This window comes from Pholcus phalangioides, unplaced genomic scaffold (assembly GCF_987345545.1).
Source record: "Pholcus phalangioides strain wild (caught in Gottingen) unplaced genomic scaffold, Ppha-v1.0 ptg000007l_1, whole genome shotgun sequence".
Lineage (NCBI taxonomy): Eukaryota > Metazoa > Arthropoda > Arachnida > Araneae > Pholcidae > Pholcus > Pholcus phalangioides.
In genome coordinates, this window is record NW_028301600.1 from 250,239 (window position 1) to 271,318 (window position 21,080).

Sequence of the window (21,080 nt, forward strand, 5' to 3'; positions counted from 1 at the left end):
AAAGCACCAGGACCAGATGATATCTATCCCAGGGTTCTCAGGGAAGGTGCTAATGAATTGTTGGGGCCAGTCGCACAGATATACAGGAGTAGTGTTGCTGAGGGTATCGTCCCAAGAGATTGGAAACTGGCTAATGTTGTTCCGATATTTAAGAAGGGTAGTAGAGAAGTGGTGTCTAATTATCGTCCAGTGAGTTTGACGAGCTCCCTCTCGAAAATTTTGGAAATTATCATCAAAAGGCAGTTTGTGAAGTGGATAGACGAGAATAATGTATTGTCGGATAATCAGCATGGGTTCAGGAAGGGGAAGTCATGTGTAACTAACCTCCTTTGCTTCTATGATTACGTGACTAAGGCTTTGGGTAAGAGCAAAAATGTCGACGTTGTTTACCTTGATTTCCAGAAGGCATTCGATCGGGTCCAACATGGCAAACTCTTGAAGCGTTTACACGAGATTGGAATAGGGGGCAACTTGCTGAATTGGATAGAATCGTGGTTAAGAGATAGGTCGCAACGAGTTATGGTGAATGGGGAATTCTCTGGTTGGACAGACATCACAAGTGGAGTTCCTCAGAGAAGTGTCCTTGGCCCCATACTTTTTTCACTTTTTATCGACAAACTCGATCAGGGTATCGATGGGATTACTAGCAAATTCGCAGATGATGTGAAGCTAATGGGGGTAATCGGGAATGAAAGCGATAGGGAGTTGCTCCAGACCAACTTAAACAAGATTGCAGCATGGGCAAATGAATGGAGCATGACGTTTAGCGTAGATAAGTGCATGGTCGCTTATTTTGGTTCGAACAACCCACGGTTCTCTTACGAGTTGAATGGGGTCACTATCCCAGACGCAACTAGGGTCACAGACTTGGGAATTCTCATTGACGAGCGACTTAGGTTTTCTGAACATTGTTCAGCGGTGGTCAAAAAAGCAAATAGAATGCTTGGTCTCATTTTCAAAAAGGTCTCTTCGCGTTCTCCTAAAGTCATTCTTCCGCTTTTTCGAGGCTTAGTTCGTCCTGGACTGGAGTATGCTGTAAGGTTTTGGAGACCATACCTACAGAAGGACATAGACTTGGTTGAAGGTGTGCAGAGAAGAGCTATGCATGTGTTTATTGGCACACAGGGCTTGAGTTATGAAGAGAGACTTCATTTTTTGAATATGTTTACATTGGATGAACGCAGGTGTCGAGGAGATATGATCGAAGTGTTCAAAATTTTCAATGGGATGGATAGGATGGGGACCATGAACTTTTAGTACACCGCCAATCGACTGCTTTTACAAGGGGACACCAGTATCGATTGGTGAGGGACAATGCAAGGTTATGGTGTCGCAGGGAATTTTTCTCCAATAGGGTTGTTAATAAATGGAATAGCTTACCCCCGGAGGTAGTAAATTGTAACACAATTGACACGTTTAAAAAGAAATACGTTAAACATGTTGGGGTAAATCGAGAAGCTATCCATTCGTAGAATAAGACAACCATAAGTATTTTTTATGGGCGTTGTATAATATTTTATCATGTGTATATATTGTTTATAATTTGTGTTAATTACATTTTTAATTGGGTTGCTGTATTTTTGAAATATATGACATGCATATTTTTATGGGCATCTTTTTATCAGCCACCTCGTTGGGCATTTTGCCTGTTGTGGCGTTGTATTTGTATTTGGCGCCCGGCACCGGTCGCACTGCCCTAAGACCGCCCCTGCCCTAATAAATCGTTCAAATAATTCATAATTTATCCAAGATTTTTCTACATAATTTTAATTGTTATCGCTATTATATGGTGAATATTTTCTTATGTAACCAATTATTAGATGATGATCAGTAATTCCCGCATCATATACACCCATTTTACACTGAAAATTATTTTTTAGCGAACGGTAAAAACATGGTCAACATCAGTTGAATCAGTAAATCTGATTCTTGTAACACATTTTTCAAATGAAGAAAAATCATTTAAACAGAATAAATTCAAATATTCATTAATATGTATGTCATTATCATTGAATAGGTTCACATTCATGTCACCCATAATTACCATATCCGAGTTTTTAAATTTGTTCAAATATAATCCAAGTTCATTATTAAATTTTTCAATGGTATAATTATGAGATCTATGAAATAGAGAAAATATAATATTGAAATCACAAATTTTTATTGTTAAAATTTCTGCTGTCTGAAATTGACTAGAAATTGAATTGACTTTTATACCTTCTGTAATGTATATGTAAACCCCTCATGATTTATTATATTCACGACAATTATAATAACCTGGGGTTGTGTACATATTCACTTCACATTCCTTAATCCAGATTTCAGTTACACATATTACATCAAAATCTTCATTAGTATATTTTAAAAATACCATAAAATTATCAGTTTTTCCTCATTTTTCTCACATTACAGACAATATATTTCAGTGTCGTATTACAAGCTGTTTCATTGGTATTTAGAAACTCTTTTATAGAATTAGACGAATTCAAGACAGGCACTCTATCGTTGTTCATTTCTATATAGTTTTCAGTTACCAAGTCAAACATTGTTTACAAGTATTTTTTCCAATTCTTTGGTGTTTCTTATCCTTAATACCGTAGATGTCTCCGTCTGTCTTGAAAACACGTTCCCATTTTTAGTCCAGGCAAACTGGTAGTTTTGTTCATACTTGAATTTCCTTACAGCATAAAACAGTTGCTTGATGTGTCGAGTCAAATGTTCGTTGATGTAAATTCTCTGAGAAGTAAAATTCTTATTGATGATATCAGTATCTAAGGATGGGTGCTTTTTAACAGCATCAATCCAAGTCGTTTTTGATGATTCCTTCTTGAATCTGACAATAATTGGATTCGGTTTCCCCTTTGTGAATGATGGTACCCTATGTGTTTTCTCAATTTCGGTATCTTGGGTGATGTTGAGCACATCCTTTATGTTGTTCAACATTTCAATTATGTTTTCATTTTTCTCCTCAGGAATACCATTTATTTCGATGTTTTACTAGAGAAGCCTGCCAATTTTGGAATGTTTTTGACGTGCCATTTTGAGAATGATTTGACAGAAAACTCATGCCCGGTGGATGGTTAAAAAGAAAAGAAAATTGAAAAAAATTAATTAATTGGGGTCGATATCTTTACTATTACCATTTGAGTTGGGTACCCTTATGCATACCTTAAGTCTTAACTTGAAAAAAGAATCATTAAAACCATTAAAAATGAAGGTACAAATATGAACATGTGTACCTCTGGAACGAAGAGGTTAATCTGTGACACGGCCTACAACACTGTTAGCGTATTTTTAATTGAAACAATGCATCAAGACAGACAATTTAACTGATTAGAGTAGATTTTTAATTTTCTAGAATGGTTAATCTAGGATAAAAGATACAATTTGCCTTTATTTTACTGTTATATATATACATACTGATAAAATCTTAGGAAAGTTGAATAGTTGTTCCAATTTTCTCAATTTGGTGGGATTTTAAAAATCTCTGAACAAGTAAAATGTGACGTCAAAACTGATAATAAAAATACTGAAGTGAAGGAAGCAACTCTTTGTTGGGACAGAACGTGCTTTTCCGCCTTGATAACGGCACCCGTTAGTGCCGAAACATATCCGATTCCTCTATCCTTCTCAATATCCAGAATACCCAACTTGCCATACTAAACTAACTCACGCTCCTATCCCAAAAGCAAGATTCCTTTAGTGTCCAACTCAATGGATTATCTGAACGTCTGAGTGCGGTAGAGGACAAATGTTTACCTATTGAAGATCTCCAACACCAAGTCTCCGACCTCTCCTCTGACCTCTCTAAACTTCGTTCTTCTTTTGCCTCAAAGGTTATCAACCTAGAAGACCGCTCACGTCGGTCAAACCTAATTTTTCGCGGCATACCGGAGGAGACCTCAGACATTGAATCCACCGCGACCCTCGAATCTAAAATACTTAAATGCTGTTCTGACCTTCTAGTACTTGAAATTTCCACCTCCGACATCAACCATTGTCATAGAATTGGCTCTAAAAGAATCCCAGGCCCCAGACTTTCAATTATTAAATTTAATAAATTCAAAACCAAAACTGAAATCTTTAAAAATTCATTTAAATTAAAAAACACTAGCATTTCAATTTCCGAGGACTTTTCACCTGAGATACGCAGGCTACGTGGACAAATCTGGGGGGCTTCCCAAAAATACAGTGAGTCCGGTCTGAAAGTTAAACTCTTTCATAACTTTACTCTCATCAATAACATCAAATACATCTGGGATCCCAGCCTTAATGATATTATCCCGCTTTCCCAAACCCCTCCCAGTATTACTCCTCCTTCTGACCTTCACCTGCTCTCCCTTTAGTCCCCACCCCTCAAACCCTCCCTCCTCCTTAATCTCCCATTCTCCTCTCCGAAATTCGATTAACTTTTTCTTCCCTAACCAACATGGATTTTGATCATCGTTATCTGTATCTACCCAATTAACACTTTTCATACATGACTTAACAGACTCCATTGACAAAAACCTCCAATCCGATATCATTTTCCTAGATTTTTCCAAAGCATTTGACAGGGTGCCCCATAATAAACTTCTACTAAAACTTTCAAACCTTGGACTAAATGTTCAACTGCTGAAATGGGTGGAGGCCTTCCTTATTAACAGTAGCCAGTTTGTCTCGTGCAAGAGCCAAAACTCCCCTTTCCTTCATGTCAAATCTGGCACACCCCAGGGCTCGGTCCTCTCGCCATTATTATTTCTAATTTACATAAATGATCTACCCAACTCCATAAACTGCTGCATCAGACTCTTCGCTGATGACTGTGTCATCTATAAAACAGTGTCCAATTTTTCTGACCAAGAATCTCTCTAACACAACCTTAACATTATTTCCAAATGGTGCTCAACCTGGGAATTACCCCTCAATTTCTCAAAAACTGTTTTTATGAAAGTTACCCGTAAAAGAATTCCCCTATTCTATAAACGACTCTTTAATCTCTGAGGTTTCCCATTATAAATACCTGGTCATTATAATCTCTTGCGATCTCCGCTGGAACCTTCACGTGGATTATATCGTTAATAAATGTCTCCAAAAACTCTTTTTCCTTCGCCGTAACCTAAAATACTCCACCCGTCATGTTCGTCACTTGTGCTACCAAACATATATTCTCCCTGCCCTCTCCTATGCCTGTGAAGCCTGGGATCCCCACACCCAAACCAACATAGACAAATTAGAATCTATCCAAAATAAGTCCACTCGTTTCATTTTTAACTGTTGGTCTTCTTCTGTCTCCATAACAGAACTTAAGCGACAACTCAATATCTAACCGCTCTCCTCCCTTCGACTTATCTCTCGTTTAACTTTTCTTTACAAAATCCTCCATGGGTTTTTTAATATTGACACCTCCAATATTCTAATCAAACCTTCTCATTTCTCTGTTAGACTCAATCATTCCAAAAAATTACAGCCCATCTTTGCCTCTTCAGATTGTCACAAATTTAGCTTTTTCCCAAGAACTATTATCGACTGGAACAACCTACCATCAAATATTGTAGATTGCACCACGATTTCCGAATTCTCTCGTACCATTAATTGTCACTTTCGCCATATATAATTCCGCATCCTCTTGTATAGGCCTCGGCCAATCAATATTGAATAAATAAATAAATATGTCGGTGTGTTATAAATTATTTTTTCCATACTGAAATGATACTAAAAAGGTATATCGCTTGCAGATAGCGGTGACAAAGAAGAGCTTTTGTGAGAGTGCTTTGGTACCTATTTTCTTTCTTTCAAACCAAGTGTAACATTGCCATTAGGTCCCCGTGGAAATCGTCCTTATTCTAGTCATTTTAATATATTTTTGTTTATTTTACCTTTTTGTCTCCGGGATCAATCGGCAGGATTGTGTTCGCCGATCGGCCAATTTGTTATGTTTGGTTGCCAGATTCAGTATTATAACTTTTACAATATTTCCTTTTCTCTCATGAAATTATGTAAATTAGGTGCAAGTTTGATACCGCACCTTCGATCTTCTGATTGGTTCTGCCTTAGGGCATTGTGGGAATGCTTCTGTATAAAAACCGGACAGATCTGCATGAACAGCCACTTCTACCTTCCTCCAACTAATGTCTTGTCTTAATCACTAAGGCATCACGCCCTGTTGAGGTGTGAGCTAGATCGTCTCTCTGAAATAATGTGTTGAAACTGTAGAGGTGTGCCCTTGGTACCTCACCCGTCTCATCGCTGGACTTCACACGAAAACCCAATGTCGTCGTGATCCCGTCGCCTGTGGATTGGTTAGTGGCCAGACCAGCTACCTGTGGACGTTTGCCTCCAGTTCCCTACGCAGTGGCTGAGCTGTGACCTCAATGTGTGTTTGGAGCTACCAAACCCGTCTGAAGCTGGTGTTGGGGAGTCTTCTGCTGTGAGGTAGACACCTGGGAGTGTCTATCGGACGATGTGAACTAATACGTGAAAACCTGGACATGGCGGTGAGACCGTTCAGTTTTATTGTTCGGTTATAATATTGAGAGAAAGGTTTAATTGTGATAATTGTTGTTAAAACATTATATTAATAGTTGATATATAATTGAATAAATGCTTATAGTTTAATCAAAATCTTGTCTCTTTCATTGTTGTCATCCAGAGAAAGGTTTAATTGTGATAATTGTTGATAAAGCGTTATATTAATAGTTAATATATAATTTAATACATACTTATAGTTTAATCTGAATCTTGTTTCTTTCATTGTTGTCATCCATTCAATGGCTACTGGGGTAAAATGTTAAAGAACCGGGAAATGCAAGCCTACGTTGCACGAGCACAACTCCCATCTATCGCCATGGGCAATTTAATACCACGTGAGTTGTGCTGGAAGTATGAGTGTGTGTATGCAAGTCTGAGTGCATATATAGTGTTGTGTCTGATGCTTTGGTACCTACTGCATCTGAAGCCTTAGAGTTTGCAAACTCCAAAACAGTATTTATCAGCTGGAGAGAAGCTTCCAGACCAGTTGTTTGAGCACACATATACTTTGGAGGAATTTGTTGTTTCCTTGTTTCCATAATAATTGTAAAAAAAAAATTACCAATTTATTTGCATAAAAAATTTTAAATAATTAAAAATTATGCAAAATAATTCAATGCATTTAATTTTAACTTCATCCTTTTCATTATATGACATGAAACTTCATTATCTAACTTTTCATTATCTAAAACATAAATAAGTAATTTTTTTTAAGATCAAATTCCTCTATAACAAAAGATTTTTAGTGAATATTAAAATTTGTAAAATCAAAAATTCCTTTGTAACAAATTTTCATTATAATGAAGTGTTTTTTCAGTCCCTTGGAGTTCATTATAACAGGATTTGACTGATATCATAGATAATATTCAATGATTTTTAATTCTCTCCACAGATTGCAGCTGTATGCAACTTTTTAAACTACCTTAGGTATATTGAAAATGGTCTCATAAAAAGTAGTAGTAAGTATAAATAAAATTCATTCTACTATTCAAGCTAGAGATGTAAAATTCTCTGTGATAACTTTTGGAGAATTTTTGAAATATTGCAAAGATAAGCATAGAATAGAATAGAATTTATTCACCACTTGACTTAAGGTTAGAGGGAATTATTTCAGAATTGAATGAATATTGAGGAAAAATAAGCTTTCATTGGAAAGCTGTATGTTATTCTGCAGAAAATATTAGTGCTGTCTTGAAAGGAATATGCAATGGAATGCATTTAATAAAAGTTTCCTTTTAAAATTGCTGCAACAAGAAGAAGTTTTAGCATAAGAAGAATGGATAATAATACATAAAGCAGAAAGGAATTGATTGCTAATAGAAGGGAAAGGGGAAATTAGAGTTTGCAGCTCACAATATTAAATGTTCATAGCAAGGAAATGAAACCAAAACGGCTGAATTGAACAATTTGCAAGTAAATAAGAGTGATGTAGAATTTGAGTGTATGGCCATAGAAGAAAATAACAGTTCTGTATCTTTTTAGGAGGAAAGTGGTTATAAGAATAAGAATTTTCCCTTTGCCAGTCAATTTTGATTTTAGTATTTTCTGCTTTGACCTTACTTCTAAAAATATAACTCATTTTAAAATGATTTTTATAATCTGTAAGGGTTTAAAAAATTATCACTACAAAGCCTTTGAAAATATTCTGAGAATATTTTCTAACCAAAAGTTGTCATTATAAGGTGATTACATTAAAAATTGTTTTGTGTTTTGAATGTTTCAGACAATGGAAGATAAATTATACATCGTAATATAAAGAAAAATGTTGCTTTTTTTTTCATTATTTAAAAGAAAAAGAATATTCTGGATTATATTTTTTCCAAATTTTATATTCAGGAGAATATTCTTATTTCACATTTCTCATTCAAACCAAGTTTATATTTTTGTTTTGTTAGTAAGGTAGACATCAGTAGATAAGGTGTATCATCAATTGGAGGCTCAAAACTTTTCTTGCATTTTTATGTAAATGCATCTTTAAAATTAGTAACTTACCTGAGCTGCCTGCACATCTAAAGTTTATGGGATCAAGGAAACATATTTTCTGGATTTTTTATACCAGGGTGAACTCGAAAGAAAGGTCACCTGGTCTCCACCGGGACTCAAACTCAGGCCCTCTCGCATTCCGGGCAAGCTTCACCTCTGTATAAAAATCCAGAAAATATCTGTTTCCTTGATATATTGGGCTGAGAAAAAGCCGTCTATTTTTACTGTCCCACCTGGGGGCGATTTGCTGAAGTTAAGAGAGGCTACTAAATGCCTCTACTTCAATGCCTCATGCCACAGTGCGTGAAATAAGGAAGGCAGGGTTGTGTCTCCAGTGGTGTAGGTGGTAGCATGCTTGCAAGAGGGCCTGGGCAACCAATGTAGACTCAATAGAAGTATCGTGGATCAGTGACTGTTATGGTCATATTACCAAGCAGCACATATCGGGTGACTGAATTGTGACTATTCTGACTTCATCATTCCTACTTATACTAGGCGATGACGTCACTCTCCGCTACCATATGAAGGTTCGATTCTCCGAAGGGGCAGTTGAATTTTCTCTCTTTCCAAAATATATCTTCGCAACAGCCAGTTGTTAAAACCTTCGTATTCCTACTTATGTCTGCATGAATCGTATACAACTGATAAAACTGCTTACTACAACTTTTAAAAGTCCCATCTGCGAAAAAGTTCTTGAAGCTTTGAAAACCATTTCGGCCTTTGTCACAAGCAAATACTATAAATCTACAGCAAACGTATGGTGACAAGCGTGCGACACTGTCTGTCCAGCAGCCATCTACAATCTTTTGCACGCGAGCGTCATGGTGCTCAAGAGTTCTCGATCCTTTGTGCTCGCGGATCAAGTCTTCGACTATCGAACCTTTCAAGTTTCGTTAATCGATGTATTTCAAATTTTTGCAGATATTTCCTATATCAACTATATATTGTGGATTGAAATACAGTACTTTTGCTAATCCGACACATATCAAACCGGAGTGTGCCGGATTACCGAAATCGCCCGCATACTGAAAGTTAATTGAAAAAATCCATTTAAATGATATAAAATTCTTTGCAAAGACATGCAGTGACATGATTTCCTCATCTGCGCACGAAGAAGCCACTCCTAAAAACGCCGGATAACTGGACTGGGTGGACTAGCGCACTGCCGGAGTCTATTGTAAAAATTTTGCAAACAAATCAAAACCCCTAAAATATCAATGAAATTTTCAGTTTCAGAGGTACAAATAGAACTCATCTCGATTTGAAGAGAAATGTGTCCATGTGTCAAATTTGAAAACATGCTATGGATGTTGTGGTAAGCGAATAAAGGCTCTTCGAACGGGAAAGGGGGGATTATATAGTGAACACGGGGGGGGGGGATTATTCACCTCCGCCCTTTTGCCTATTGAAGAATTGATTGAAGAATCAATTTCATGTAGTACATTGTGTAGGAAAAAAAGTAAGATATTTTACTGCGCCTACTGTGCAAGCCTCAGAAAGAAGCGTTGTGATTTGGAGTTTTTCCGATCTACGGAGTTTGTTCTGATCTACGGTAAAAAATAAAGTGAATATATATTTTAGCATGTACAATAATGATGTATTCACCTATTAAAGGTTGTTTTCTTATATATATATATATATTTATTTATTTATTTAAATTATGAGAAATTAGTTGAAAAAGCACGAGTCAAAGATTATTTCAGTGGCACAATTTCATGAGGATACAACCCCCTTACAGACCTCGCAGTGCTCCTATTTTTTAGAAATGCCTTCCTATTTTCCTACTTTCGTCGTAGTTGTCCTATTTTATTCCAATTCTCTCCTACTATTCCTATTTTATCCCTCCCTTCCTTTTGTTTACAGCCAATATCTCACTACGAAAATTCCGAGAAACCGCAAAATGTCACTGCTTTCCATCCCTTTTGACTTGTTTTATTTTCTTCACAACTCGCTACTGAAAAAGAAAAAATATTTTTTTTTTAGGACGATGACAAGCGTATCTTTTCGCCCCCACGCCGTATAGTCCAAGTGCTAAAACTGAAGTCCAGTGGAGAAAGCGAACCTGTTTGGGAGATCGGTTGCCGTAAATAAGAAGGCAAAAACAGGGACAGGCTCTGTCCAAACACAAGAGACTGTAGGTTTCTCTCCCCGTATCTTGTAAGGAGCGTTCGAAGGCAGGTTTTCCTATTAGGCGTTTTGCGCCACATGAACCGAACTGGATCATTTCGCTTCAGCTGTAATGTGCTACATAATCACGCTACGCATTTGTGTTTCCCAAGCGTGGCGCATCAGATCAGTATATTATAGTATATGGCCCTGGAGTCAGCTACTCTATCGGCCGCATGCTCCGGTTTCAAAGGAAAGGAAAGAAAACACAGCAAAAATGAAGAGAAGATCGGTGGAACGCGCGGCACACGACGCATTTAACCACGACCACCTAGATAACCGGCCTCTGCACACGTGATCAGGAATGCTGTGACGTCAGCAAGAGTAGTGCTATCGTTCCTCCATGACCCTACTCAGCGAAGCACGATTGAACGTGTTTGTTTGTTCTTCATCTCTGCTTCGCACGTGTTTTTATAATTTTATTTTAAATCTTTGAATTTGATTGCGATGGCACTCCGATTTTTTTATCAGACAAAAACACCAGTTTACAAATTCATGTGCTGTTTAGTGACATTGGCGAATTCAATCTTTTATTTACATGCCAAATGAAACTTTGTCACGATTTGGCGCAATGGCGAACGGTAGTGGAAGCCGGTCCGAACGAGCAAATTTCTTTTATTTACAGACTTCCGATGGATCGTGTTCATCTGAGCATGAAGTTGTGCTAAATTGCGCAGTCTGCCTCAGAATGGCCTGAACATTTGCTCTCAGCAACGCCTCCAAACAGGTTTTTGGAGGCGTTGCTGACAGCACTGTTCACAAGTTGATGTAAGTGCTGGTAAAAAGTTACTGAACTACAGGTGTTCTCGGTTTGGCGTACCATTGCGCGGCCGGTCTGGACCGCCACCTACTATATAACCGGCCTCTGCACACGTGATCAGGTATGCTGTGACGTTAGCAAGAGTAGTGCTATCGTTCCCCCACGACCTTACTCAGCGAAGCATGATTGAACGTGTTTGGTTGTTCTTCATCACTGCTTCGCACGTGTTTTTATAATTTTATTTTAACTGTCTCGATTTTTTCAAATTTGTATTTTTATATATTTCTGATGCCGTTCACGATGTCGTGCCGAATTATAAATTAAATTGAAGGAATGATCCAAAAGTCACCGTGCTCAGATGCCGAGAAATAGCATGCCATCGAAAGGTTTTCAGAATTACCAGCAATAGTAAGGTAAGAACGTTTTTGTATTATTTAAAAAAATTTCTTTAATTTTTCTGGTTATAAAAGCGTTAGTCTACTAGCTTTGATAATGTTGAAGGCTATTCCATATCGAAATTTAATCATATTTCACATTTAATCATATTTCACATTTAATCATATATAATTTTGAACAATGAGGTACAGTATTTGTGTTCAGAGCATATTACTTAATATTTTGTCTATTTGAACAATTTTTCTTATTTTATCTTTTCATATTTTTAAAAAGTTATTAGTTCAATTTCTTACTGGCAATGAACTCAATGAAAATTAGGCATGCATTAATAACGTAGAATTGTTCACCTTGGGAATTTTTTTTCCTTTCTTAATTTCTAATTTTTTTTAAAGAACTTAATCATTACGAAAATTTGTCATATACTTTTAACATTGTGAATATTATGAAAGTTTTACCTTTTTTTATGCTTAGATATTTTCAAAAATATTTTTTAGAAAACTTATTGTCTCAAGATGTACCTACAAGTAGAAAATCTTTTGATAGTAGAGAGAAAAAAAAATTGTAATTGTAAAATAAAATTATATCAAATTTTATTTTTTCAAAATTTTTATTTTCAGAATAAATTGATTTAATGCCATAAATTTTTATAAGGGCTCTTCTCTCTCATTTTACAGGTATGTAAACCATATTTCAAGCCAGATTCTCAACAAGCTATTATGAACCCTGAGGAAGCGTTCCTGATTTCATTATCTGCTCAGCACCAAACACGGTCATGACAACATTATCTATCCTCCATCAACGAATTTAACAAGCTTCCTGATCGGCAAATCTATGGATACAGTAAGGTCTCGAGAAACTGTCTCAATGATTTACCACTGTTGAATCACTTCGACCATCGGTGATGCCTTTCAAAGATCAAGTGTAATACTCTGACAGTTAGCTCGAATTTTACTGCCAATTTGCCAGAGATAGTTGTGTAGTCACGCTGTGAAGACTTCCAAGAGCCTTTAGAAACAGACTTAAGATAATTGCGTTTCTCTTGTAACTCTGTACGTAATAATTACAACAATTATTACAGGGTAGGAGTATGTTCGTGATTGATAGGTTGCCAGGGAGTTGCTCTTTCATATCCATCGAGTCAGGTCACAAATTTTTTTATTATGGTTAATTCAGATGGTTCTTCCATGTGTTTTTGTACACTGGGACTCTCGCGTTTCACTGTTCCACACTTCAAAACAAGCCAGAGAGAAAAATGATATGAAACTGGTAGGAGTTTGAAATGTGTATATGCAATTTATTGATTGAAAGGGAAATTTTTCTATCAGAAAGATGTGAAAAACATTTATGGATAACACTATGAGGTCATGTATATGAGTACGTATGTTTTATTACTGATGCATTCTCAAATAATTTCTATAAAAAAAATGACTTGTGATGAATTTGAATCAGAAAGGAAAAAATGCCAAGTGAAAGGTGATCGAATATTTAGAAAGTTTTTGCATTTTTCTAAGAGGTGACCAACGATGAAGGTAAACAATAAGGAAAAGCCATGAATTTCTAATGTTTTATGAAAATTTTCAGATTTTGAGTGAGGAACTCCGTTTCAGAGTAAGAAAAAAATCATGACCCCCCTAAAAGTCATGAAAAAAATCAATGCTTTCGCTTGAATCATAGCTTTGCCTTTATCGTTGGTTTCTTTTCAATTATGCCTATCAGGCAAAGGATTATTACTTGTTCATACTTTCCAAGTAGGTTTTTTTTAATATGGTGCAGATATAATTCGAAACAGTCTGTTATGACAAAAATGATTTAAAAAAATAATCGTTAAATGCAAGCATGTCTTCATATAACATTACTGTGATTTGGAAAGGAGACATCAACCTCCAATTTTATTCACTAACTAGTTTTTTTGTATCGCAACATGAGTATTTTAAAGCGTTAAATTTATTACAGTGCAACTTTGATAACTCGCCGTTTATTATTTATATGGTTGCCACTATATTCGATTCATTGGGGAAAATATTTCAATTTGATACATGAGAACCATATCCCACTTAAGTCGACTACAATTTAAACTGCATTACCATAACTTGTACTCAGAAATCACCCATGCGTTGATCAGTTCAAAAAATTTTGTGTCATTACTCTCGTATAGGGAAAATTGTATTTTTCATTGTTTCTGCTATTTCTTTATTAATATTCATCAAATTCTCTCCACTCCTTTCAGTAGGGTTACTTCCCGTTATTTCTCTGTTTGGAACCTGAAAACTCAACCCGTTTGATATGACAGCCACAGGTGTGAATGATTTTTGAGTGTGAGAGAAGACATGAGAAAGCTAAATTGATATGTTTTAAATGAGGGGAGGAAATTAATCTGTTTGGTCAATTGCAATGCTCATTCACAAATAACATCTTCCAACAATTAAAATATATGCCCCTTCCACCTAAAATTTGAGATTATTCCCAATACAAAAACTTTTTGTAGGAAATTGCAGATATGAAAATTTTTTTATGAATTTGTGAATGATATCTAGAATTACGTGTGTGTTTTCAACAATATTACATACATAAAAAGTTTTTAAAAATTGAAGCAAAATGAAATAAAATTCGCTAACTTGACATCTGCTTAAGTCAACATAATTATTTTTCGATAGTCTTTGGGTTTCAAGTTATCGGGGTTCCATAGTGTCTTACTTGGTACACGCCACAGATGATCACAAAAAATATATTTATTTTTGACTGTACTGTTTACTCATAACCACCAACTTACATTAAAATCAGAATTGCGTATTTTTGAAATCAAAATATATTTGAAATTACTGAAAATCATTGAAAAATCAGGTTATTGAAATCATTTATCAAATGTGTATTTTTCAATTTATTACATGTGTGGACAGATTTGTTTTTCCTACATCAATGAAAGGATGTTATATTCATGTAAAATAAAGTTGCGTCAATATTTTTTGAAACATGTAAATAAACTTTTCCAATTTGACATTATTATGGTGTCTTTTATTGCTATCAAATAATATTTAGGAGTAAAAAAGATACAAGGCTTTTTTTTTCTCATTCATCAGTTCAAAAATCAGAAGCTTCAAGATATTTCTGCAAAGGTTTAATTTTAGGAACACTCGATTTTTAAAAAAAAAAGAAAAAAGTCTCATATTTATAGAAATAATACTGTACAGAATGATTGGGTTTTTCCTTTTTCAAATAGAAAAAAAATTAAGGAATTAAGATGACTCTCTCTCTCTACAATGAGAGAGATCTATGAAATCATTGTTTAATTTTAAAAAAAGTGAATAGTGCAGTGCATAACTAATGGGAAAGGACAAAAGAATTTTTTTAAATGGGTCATTAATGTGTGTGTATATAGTTGAAAAAAATATTGATGTCTTTTAAGAAAATTTCCCGACTGGTTACGTGATTCAAATTCTTCAGGGAGAAAAAGACTTAATCTAGAGTAGACGGTATTGCCCAGAAGCAGTCCACCTATCACGCTCGACGTAAAGCGCTGTCGTGAGCCATATTACGCTCTGTAGTACTGCTTTTCGTATTGGTGAGTGGACGGCGTGTCGCTCTAGGTGATTCACGTTGCGCTTGGCATAGAAAACCTGCTCCTAGGAAAACCCGGCTTTACGGGACAGATCCCGAGCCACGTCTGGTTTTACGGGGGAGAAGCCGATTAGCCGCTTTCTAAATCCAGTTTTTTTAACGTCAGGAAATAACTTTCGGGTGTCTATGCTCGGTGTCATTCAAGTATTACGTCAGCATCGATGGTGGTGGGGGGGGGAGGGGTTTCTGATTTGCTGCTTTTTGATGACGGGGGAGGGGTGTTAGGATGATTACTTCATCACCCACCCTTTATAAAAATGTGAAATACAGTATTCTTAATGGCATCTTACTCGTTGCGCCAAAAACGAGAAAAACTTTTCGCTAGTTTGTGGGCACCTGAACTAACATTCTCCCTATTGAGTTCCCTACAGAGCCACTTTAATGATCTCTAAATACTTAGCGGATCTAGGTGCTCTGGACCTGTGCCGCGTTTATAGCAAACAGTGCAGAGGCCTATCTCTAGGAAGTGCTGGTCCGGGCCGCTTAAGTGCTCCGGAACCGTGCCACGCATCACTCATGTGATCCGTAATTATTCCATGGATCACTTAAGTAATCTTAGAATTTTCCGCGGGTATCAGAGTGATGTAGAACAACACTGGTGGCCGCGCCAGTGCTCTAAAACTGTGCCACATGTCATTCAAGGGACCTCTAAATGTGCCGCTTGGTTCATTTTTACAAAATTAGGTTTGAGAGGATCAGGCCGCATTTGGTCCGCACCGACGAAGTGTTTACCGCGGGTCAAGGATTATATATGGGCTTAGAGGTAGGGTCACAATGAATTTCTTAAAAAGAAATTTTGAATTCTTAGCCTTCAAATAGTATTGAAATTAACAGAAATTTTCACATTATAATAAGATATTTTCTTTCGAAATTTTAATTCTGAAAAAAAAAAATTTGATTAAAAAATATATTTTTGATCGTCTATATATATAGATTGGGGAGGAGGGGTAGAACGACCACGAGCCCCCAACCAAGATCCCTTCCCACGTACGTCTCTGATCCAACCACTATGCGTTAGGAGGTGGGGGGCAGAGCGCTGAAAGGGGAGGGTAAGAGTTTTGCTGATTTCTAACAAGGGAGAAGAAGGGGTCAAAAATCTCTAAAAATTTGCTGACGTAATACTTGAACGGCCCCTTATTTTAAGCATGTGCTAAACCCATGGCCTAAATATGGCGTGCCTCAAGTGGCCTCGGTACACTTACAAATGAATTAAGTGGCTCGCGGCACATTCTTACCTCATTTAAATGACCCACTGCATATTTCCAGATCACTCAAGTGGCTCCCGGTGCATTCTTACTTCAATTAAGTGGTCCGTGGCACATTTCCAGATCACACAAATAAATCTGTGGCGCTGTTCGAGATCACTTAATTCAGTGGCCCGCGACACGTTTTCAAATCAGTGAAGTGGCCCCCACACTCTTCATAAGGTTGAGGTAAGTTGTAATGTGCCGCGGGCCGCTTGAACCATCTGTAAATGTGCCACAAGTCACTTGGATGATCTGAAAGTGTGCAGCAGACCACTTGAGTGGAAATGTGTCAAGAACGCCACTAAAATAATCTGTGTGCAGCGAGTCCCTCAAGCGATCTCGAAGCGTGCCGCGGGCCACTCAAATGATCTGTAAATGTGCCTCCAGCCACTTACAGTAATCTGCAACTGAACTACGAGCCACGTGAGTTAACTGAGGGTTTGCCTCGGGTCACTCAAGTGATCTGGAAATGTGCTTGGGGTCACTTAGGTGACCTGGATATATGCTGTTGGCAGCATAAATGATCTGGAAATGTGCCGCAAGGCATTGAATTAATCTGGAAATGAGTCCTACTTAAATGATTTGATGATTGTTCTTGAACGACTTGTGTGGTTTTATTATTTGTCCTGGGCCACATAAGATAACTCTGAGGGCCATTGGTTAGCATGTGTGTTTTAAGGCATACTAGGGGTTTGTGTGCATGCTATTGATGACTGCCGTTGTCTTTGAAAAAAAAAAGATGGCATTCAGGAACATATGTGAGTGCTCTGGAACTGTGCCGCGGGGATCTGTAAATATGCTGCGACATATTTACTGATCAGGGAATGTGCTGCGGGTCACTTGAATGACGTGTGAATGTGCTCCGGGTACTTGAGTGGTCTGGAACTCAGCAGTGAGTCACTTAAGTGATCTAGGAATGTGCCACGGGTCACTTAAGTGGAACAGCAGCTGAGGTAACTTGAGTAATCTGGAACTGTGCCGTGGTGATCTGTAAATGTAGTGCGAGCCACTTGAATGACCTGAAACTGTGCTGCAGGGTCTCTTGAACAATGTAGAAGTGTTGCTTGGTTCATTTTTACAAAATAAGATTTGAAGTTGTGAGATACAACAGATGACTCCGGGGCCACATTCTGCCCGTGGGCAATTGGTTAAGCATGCATGGGTTACATTTCTATGGCACCTAGACTGGTTTTCTTTCTTTCTTTGAAAAGCACAGGGCAAAAATGGATTAGAAAAAAAAATTGAACCCCCCCCCCCCCCGAGAAAATTCTGCGTATGCCTATGTCATTGATAACAACAGGGTTCAACAAGTGCACACTGTTCATTTCAAGGGATTTTCATCAAGAAGGTGGTTAAATACAGTCATTTTGAACAATGCTAAGGATTTATTTTGAACACACAGTGGCAGAGAATTCCAAATGTGAATACCCTGGAAAAAAACTTTTTTTCTTAAAATTTGTTCTCGCTGTACGGGGACGCAGCATGGGCGGAGATAAGGTGGAGCGTTAAAGGTGGAGTCGACTGATCTAATGTATATATGAATTGACATCATCATCATCATCTTGCCCCCCCCCCCCAGACTTCTCCAAGTCTATCTCCGCCTATGGGATGCAGTTTCTGTTGAAGAATCTTGTTGGATATCTGTGTGCAGGGATAGAAAAAGAGGAAATATGTGTTGGCTTATATATTGATTCATACTTTATTATAGCTAATCACTATTTTACCAAGCTATCTACAGCATAATTAGCCAGAGTTTAAAAAGAGGAGCCATATGCTCATTTAATGAGGCAAAGCTCATCACCCTCAATATATATATTTTTTTTGAGCAATTATCAGGGGTTGCAGAGATGTATGATTGGCAGATGACCATACTTCCACGCAGTAAGTTAATTTAGAGAAAAACAGTGATAAATATAATATGCACATTACCATAGGCGTACACAGAATTTTCTCAGGGGGGGGGGGTTGAATTTTACCCTTCTGAGGGGGATTTACGTTTTTTCCTGCAAAATGAAACTATAATCTTGGCTCAAGTTGCGGGGTTAGAACCCCCCCCCCCCCTGCTTACGGCAATGCACATTACTTACAAGGGTACAAAATGCTTTGCTTTTGAAAATATGTCTATATAAGAGTTTAACGATTTGCTGACTTCTAGTATATGATTAGACTACGACAGATGCTCATCAATTAAAACTCTGAGGTATCTAACCGAATCAACATGTTTTAACTCATCCTGTTTGAATTTTATTGATGATGACACAGTATAGAGTTGTAGCTTGTTTAATGATAAGCCTCCCTAGGGCATGACAGTTCAGAAGGCATGCAATTAACATTCCGAAGGGCAGTCATCATCTAGAGATGACCATGCTACAGGCTACTATCAATAGTGGAAGCACCTTGTGCTCACTATTGGTACCTCCAGACCAGATGGTAACTCAAACGAGAGGGGAGGTTTTCAAGGGGGAAAAAATTACTAGATTTCGTTTGATGCCCTAAGCAGGTTTTATTTGGTTGGTTAATATAGCCTTGTTATTCTTTAATGGTAGAAAGAAAGGCCCGACTTTTTTCAGTGGTAAAGAATGCGGCCATCTGCATATACACTCTTTTCCTCTTTGAAATAAGCTAATGCCATACCTAATAACAATAATAATGATATTATAGGGGTTTTACACCAAAAGCCTCCTTTCAAAATCATTAATAGCTTAATGGGAAAAAAATTAAATTTTAATCAAAAATTTCCAAAACATCTGCTGGGGAAGTAAAGGGTTTCTTTTGGAAAAATTGTGGCCCCTGAAATTTTGCGGCCCGGTGCGACCACACCTTTCACACACCCATAAGTCTGCCCTGTTTCAGTGCAATATATGAGCTATTTTTAAATGGTGATTAGTATTGCTGAGCAATACCGTGAAAATGATTGGTATTGCTTTGGCTACGCAAGCAGACATCTCATGACATCCCTGAATAAGACTCAGAACTCAATTGCTTTTAGTCTGGTCCATCGCTTGAAGCTAACACATATTAGGAAATTCATGTTTTTTTCTTATTTACCTTTATCATTGGTTCCATTGTAAACAAGGAGAAAAAATTCATTTGAACCATAGAAAGCTCAAACATTTTATTATTCTCAAAACAATCATTTCATTTTATTACTCTCATGGTTTTCAGTACTATCTTTATAAAGTTTCATTCTTCCTCAATTTCTTGACAGACTTGATGGTTCTAAAGTCTTTCAGGTCTTTAGAACCATCTAGTACTGAATCAACAGGTTTATCCCTTTCTTCAGTTTCGTACCACAATTGATAAAGCTAGCGCTAGCTGCTGTGGTGGTCAAGGGGTCATAGTGATGAACTCGCAATGTGAGGACCCAGGTTCGAACCCCACTGTCGCTGCAGTGGTGGTCAGCTGAAGTTAATTTTCTGTGGTTCCCAATTTTGAGGCTCAAATTTTTTGCGAGCCAAAATCTTCCCATTAAGTCTCCAAAGAGGGCAACAGGCCTACAACATACAATCATTACACTTCATTCATAGTTAGAAAAAAATTTATGGCAGAGAGATAGTAGTATACACTACACACAGGGCCCGTCTTACACCAAGTAGCGCCTGGTGCAAAAATAGTAGTCAGCGCCCCCACCATTCGCGAATCGTGTCGGAGAAGGCAATTTTTGCTAGTCATTACTGACCTGTATTTTACGGGACAGATTTATTCTACCATATTATCAGACTTGGTGTGGTGATCGTCCCCATCAGTCCCCCCCCCACCTCTTGGTTGGATATTAAGGGACGAAGAAGTCGGAAAAGCTTTTTTCCTAGAATGGGATTACTGCTATTCAACTTGTAAACAAGAATAAAAACCCAACTTGTTTGATTTAATTAAGGGATTTAAAACCATTAAAAAGCAAAACGTCACACATTTATGCAGGGTACCCTGAAGTCCAGACTGGCTCTGTCCCGTGAGGGATATAAGCCCTTTAGTCAACCTATTGGGTTAGGTCTCGCTGGAGAGGAGCGGGAGAGCCGGGGCAGGCCCCCATGGGATCTCATCCCCTGGGTGCTTGCCCCTGCCCCTCCGTCTATGTACCCATCAGAAACGGTACCCGTCACAAAGGATCCATCTTCTTCAAACTTATTTTAATTGAATTTTAGGGTAAAATTCGTGTAGTGTGCGCATCATGTATGGGCTAAGCTGGTAATAAAAGTGGTTAAATTAAAGTGATATTTCCGTATGATTTCTTTCATAGTTATAAAACTCATGAACTTCATTTGAAATTATCCCTTTCAGACCCAGTACTAAGAAACAGAAGGCAGGTAAACACCAGCTAAAGCACCAGGCCCTTGCAACTTGGGCAGACCCCCTAACTATTCTGAGGCAACTTAAGCGGTGCCCTGAGCCGAATGGGGGGGGGG

The 21,080-nt window shown here is 37.5% G+C and overlaps 1 protein-coding gene across 6 annotated transcripts in view; it reads left to right on the plus strand.

Moving 5' to 3' along the window:
* Nucleotides 1–21,080, plus strand: part of LOC149084773 (guanine nucleotide exchange factor for Rab-3A-like) — a 199,237-nt gene that overhangs the window by 169,654 nt on the left and 8,503 nt on the right. For 5 of the 6 annotated variants that reach the window (XM_089232509.1, XM_089232508.1, XM_089232511.1 and 2 more), the window contains one exon: nt 7,403–7,469. The exons of the other annotated variant lie outside the window; for it this stretch is intronic. In XM_089232509.1, the coding sequence (XP_089088635.1) occupies nt 7,403–7,469 (67 nt within the window). The remainder of the gene's footprint in view (nt 1–7,402; nt 7,470–21,080) is intronic. 6 annotated transcript variants of the gene reach the window in all.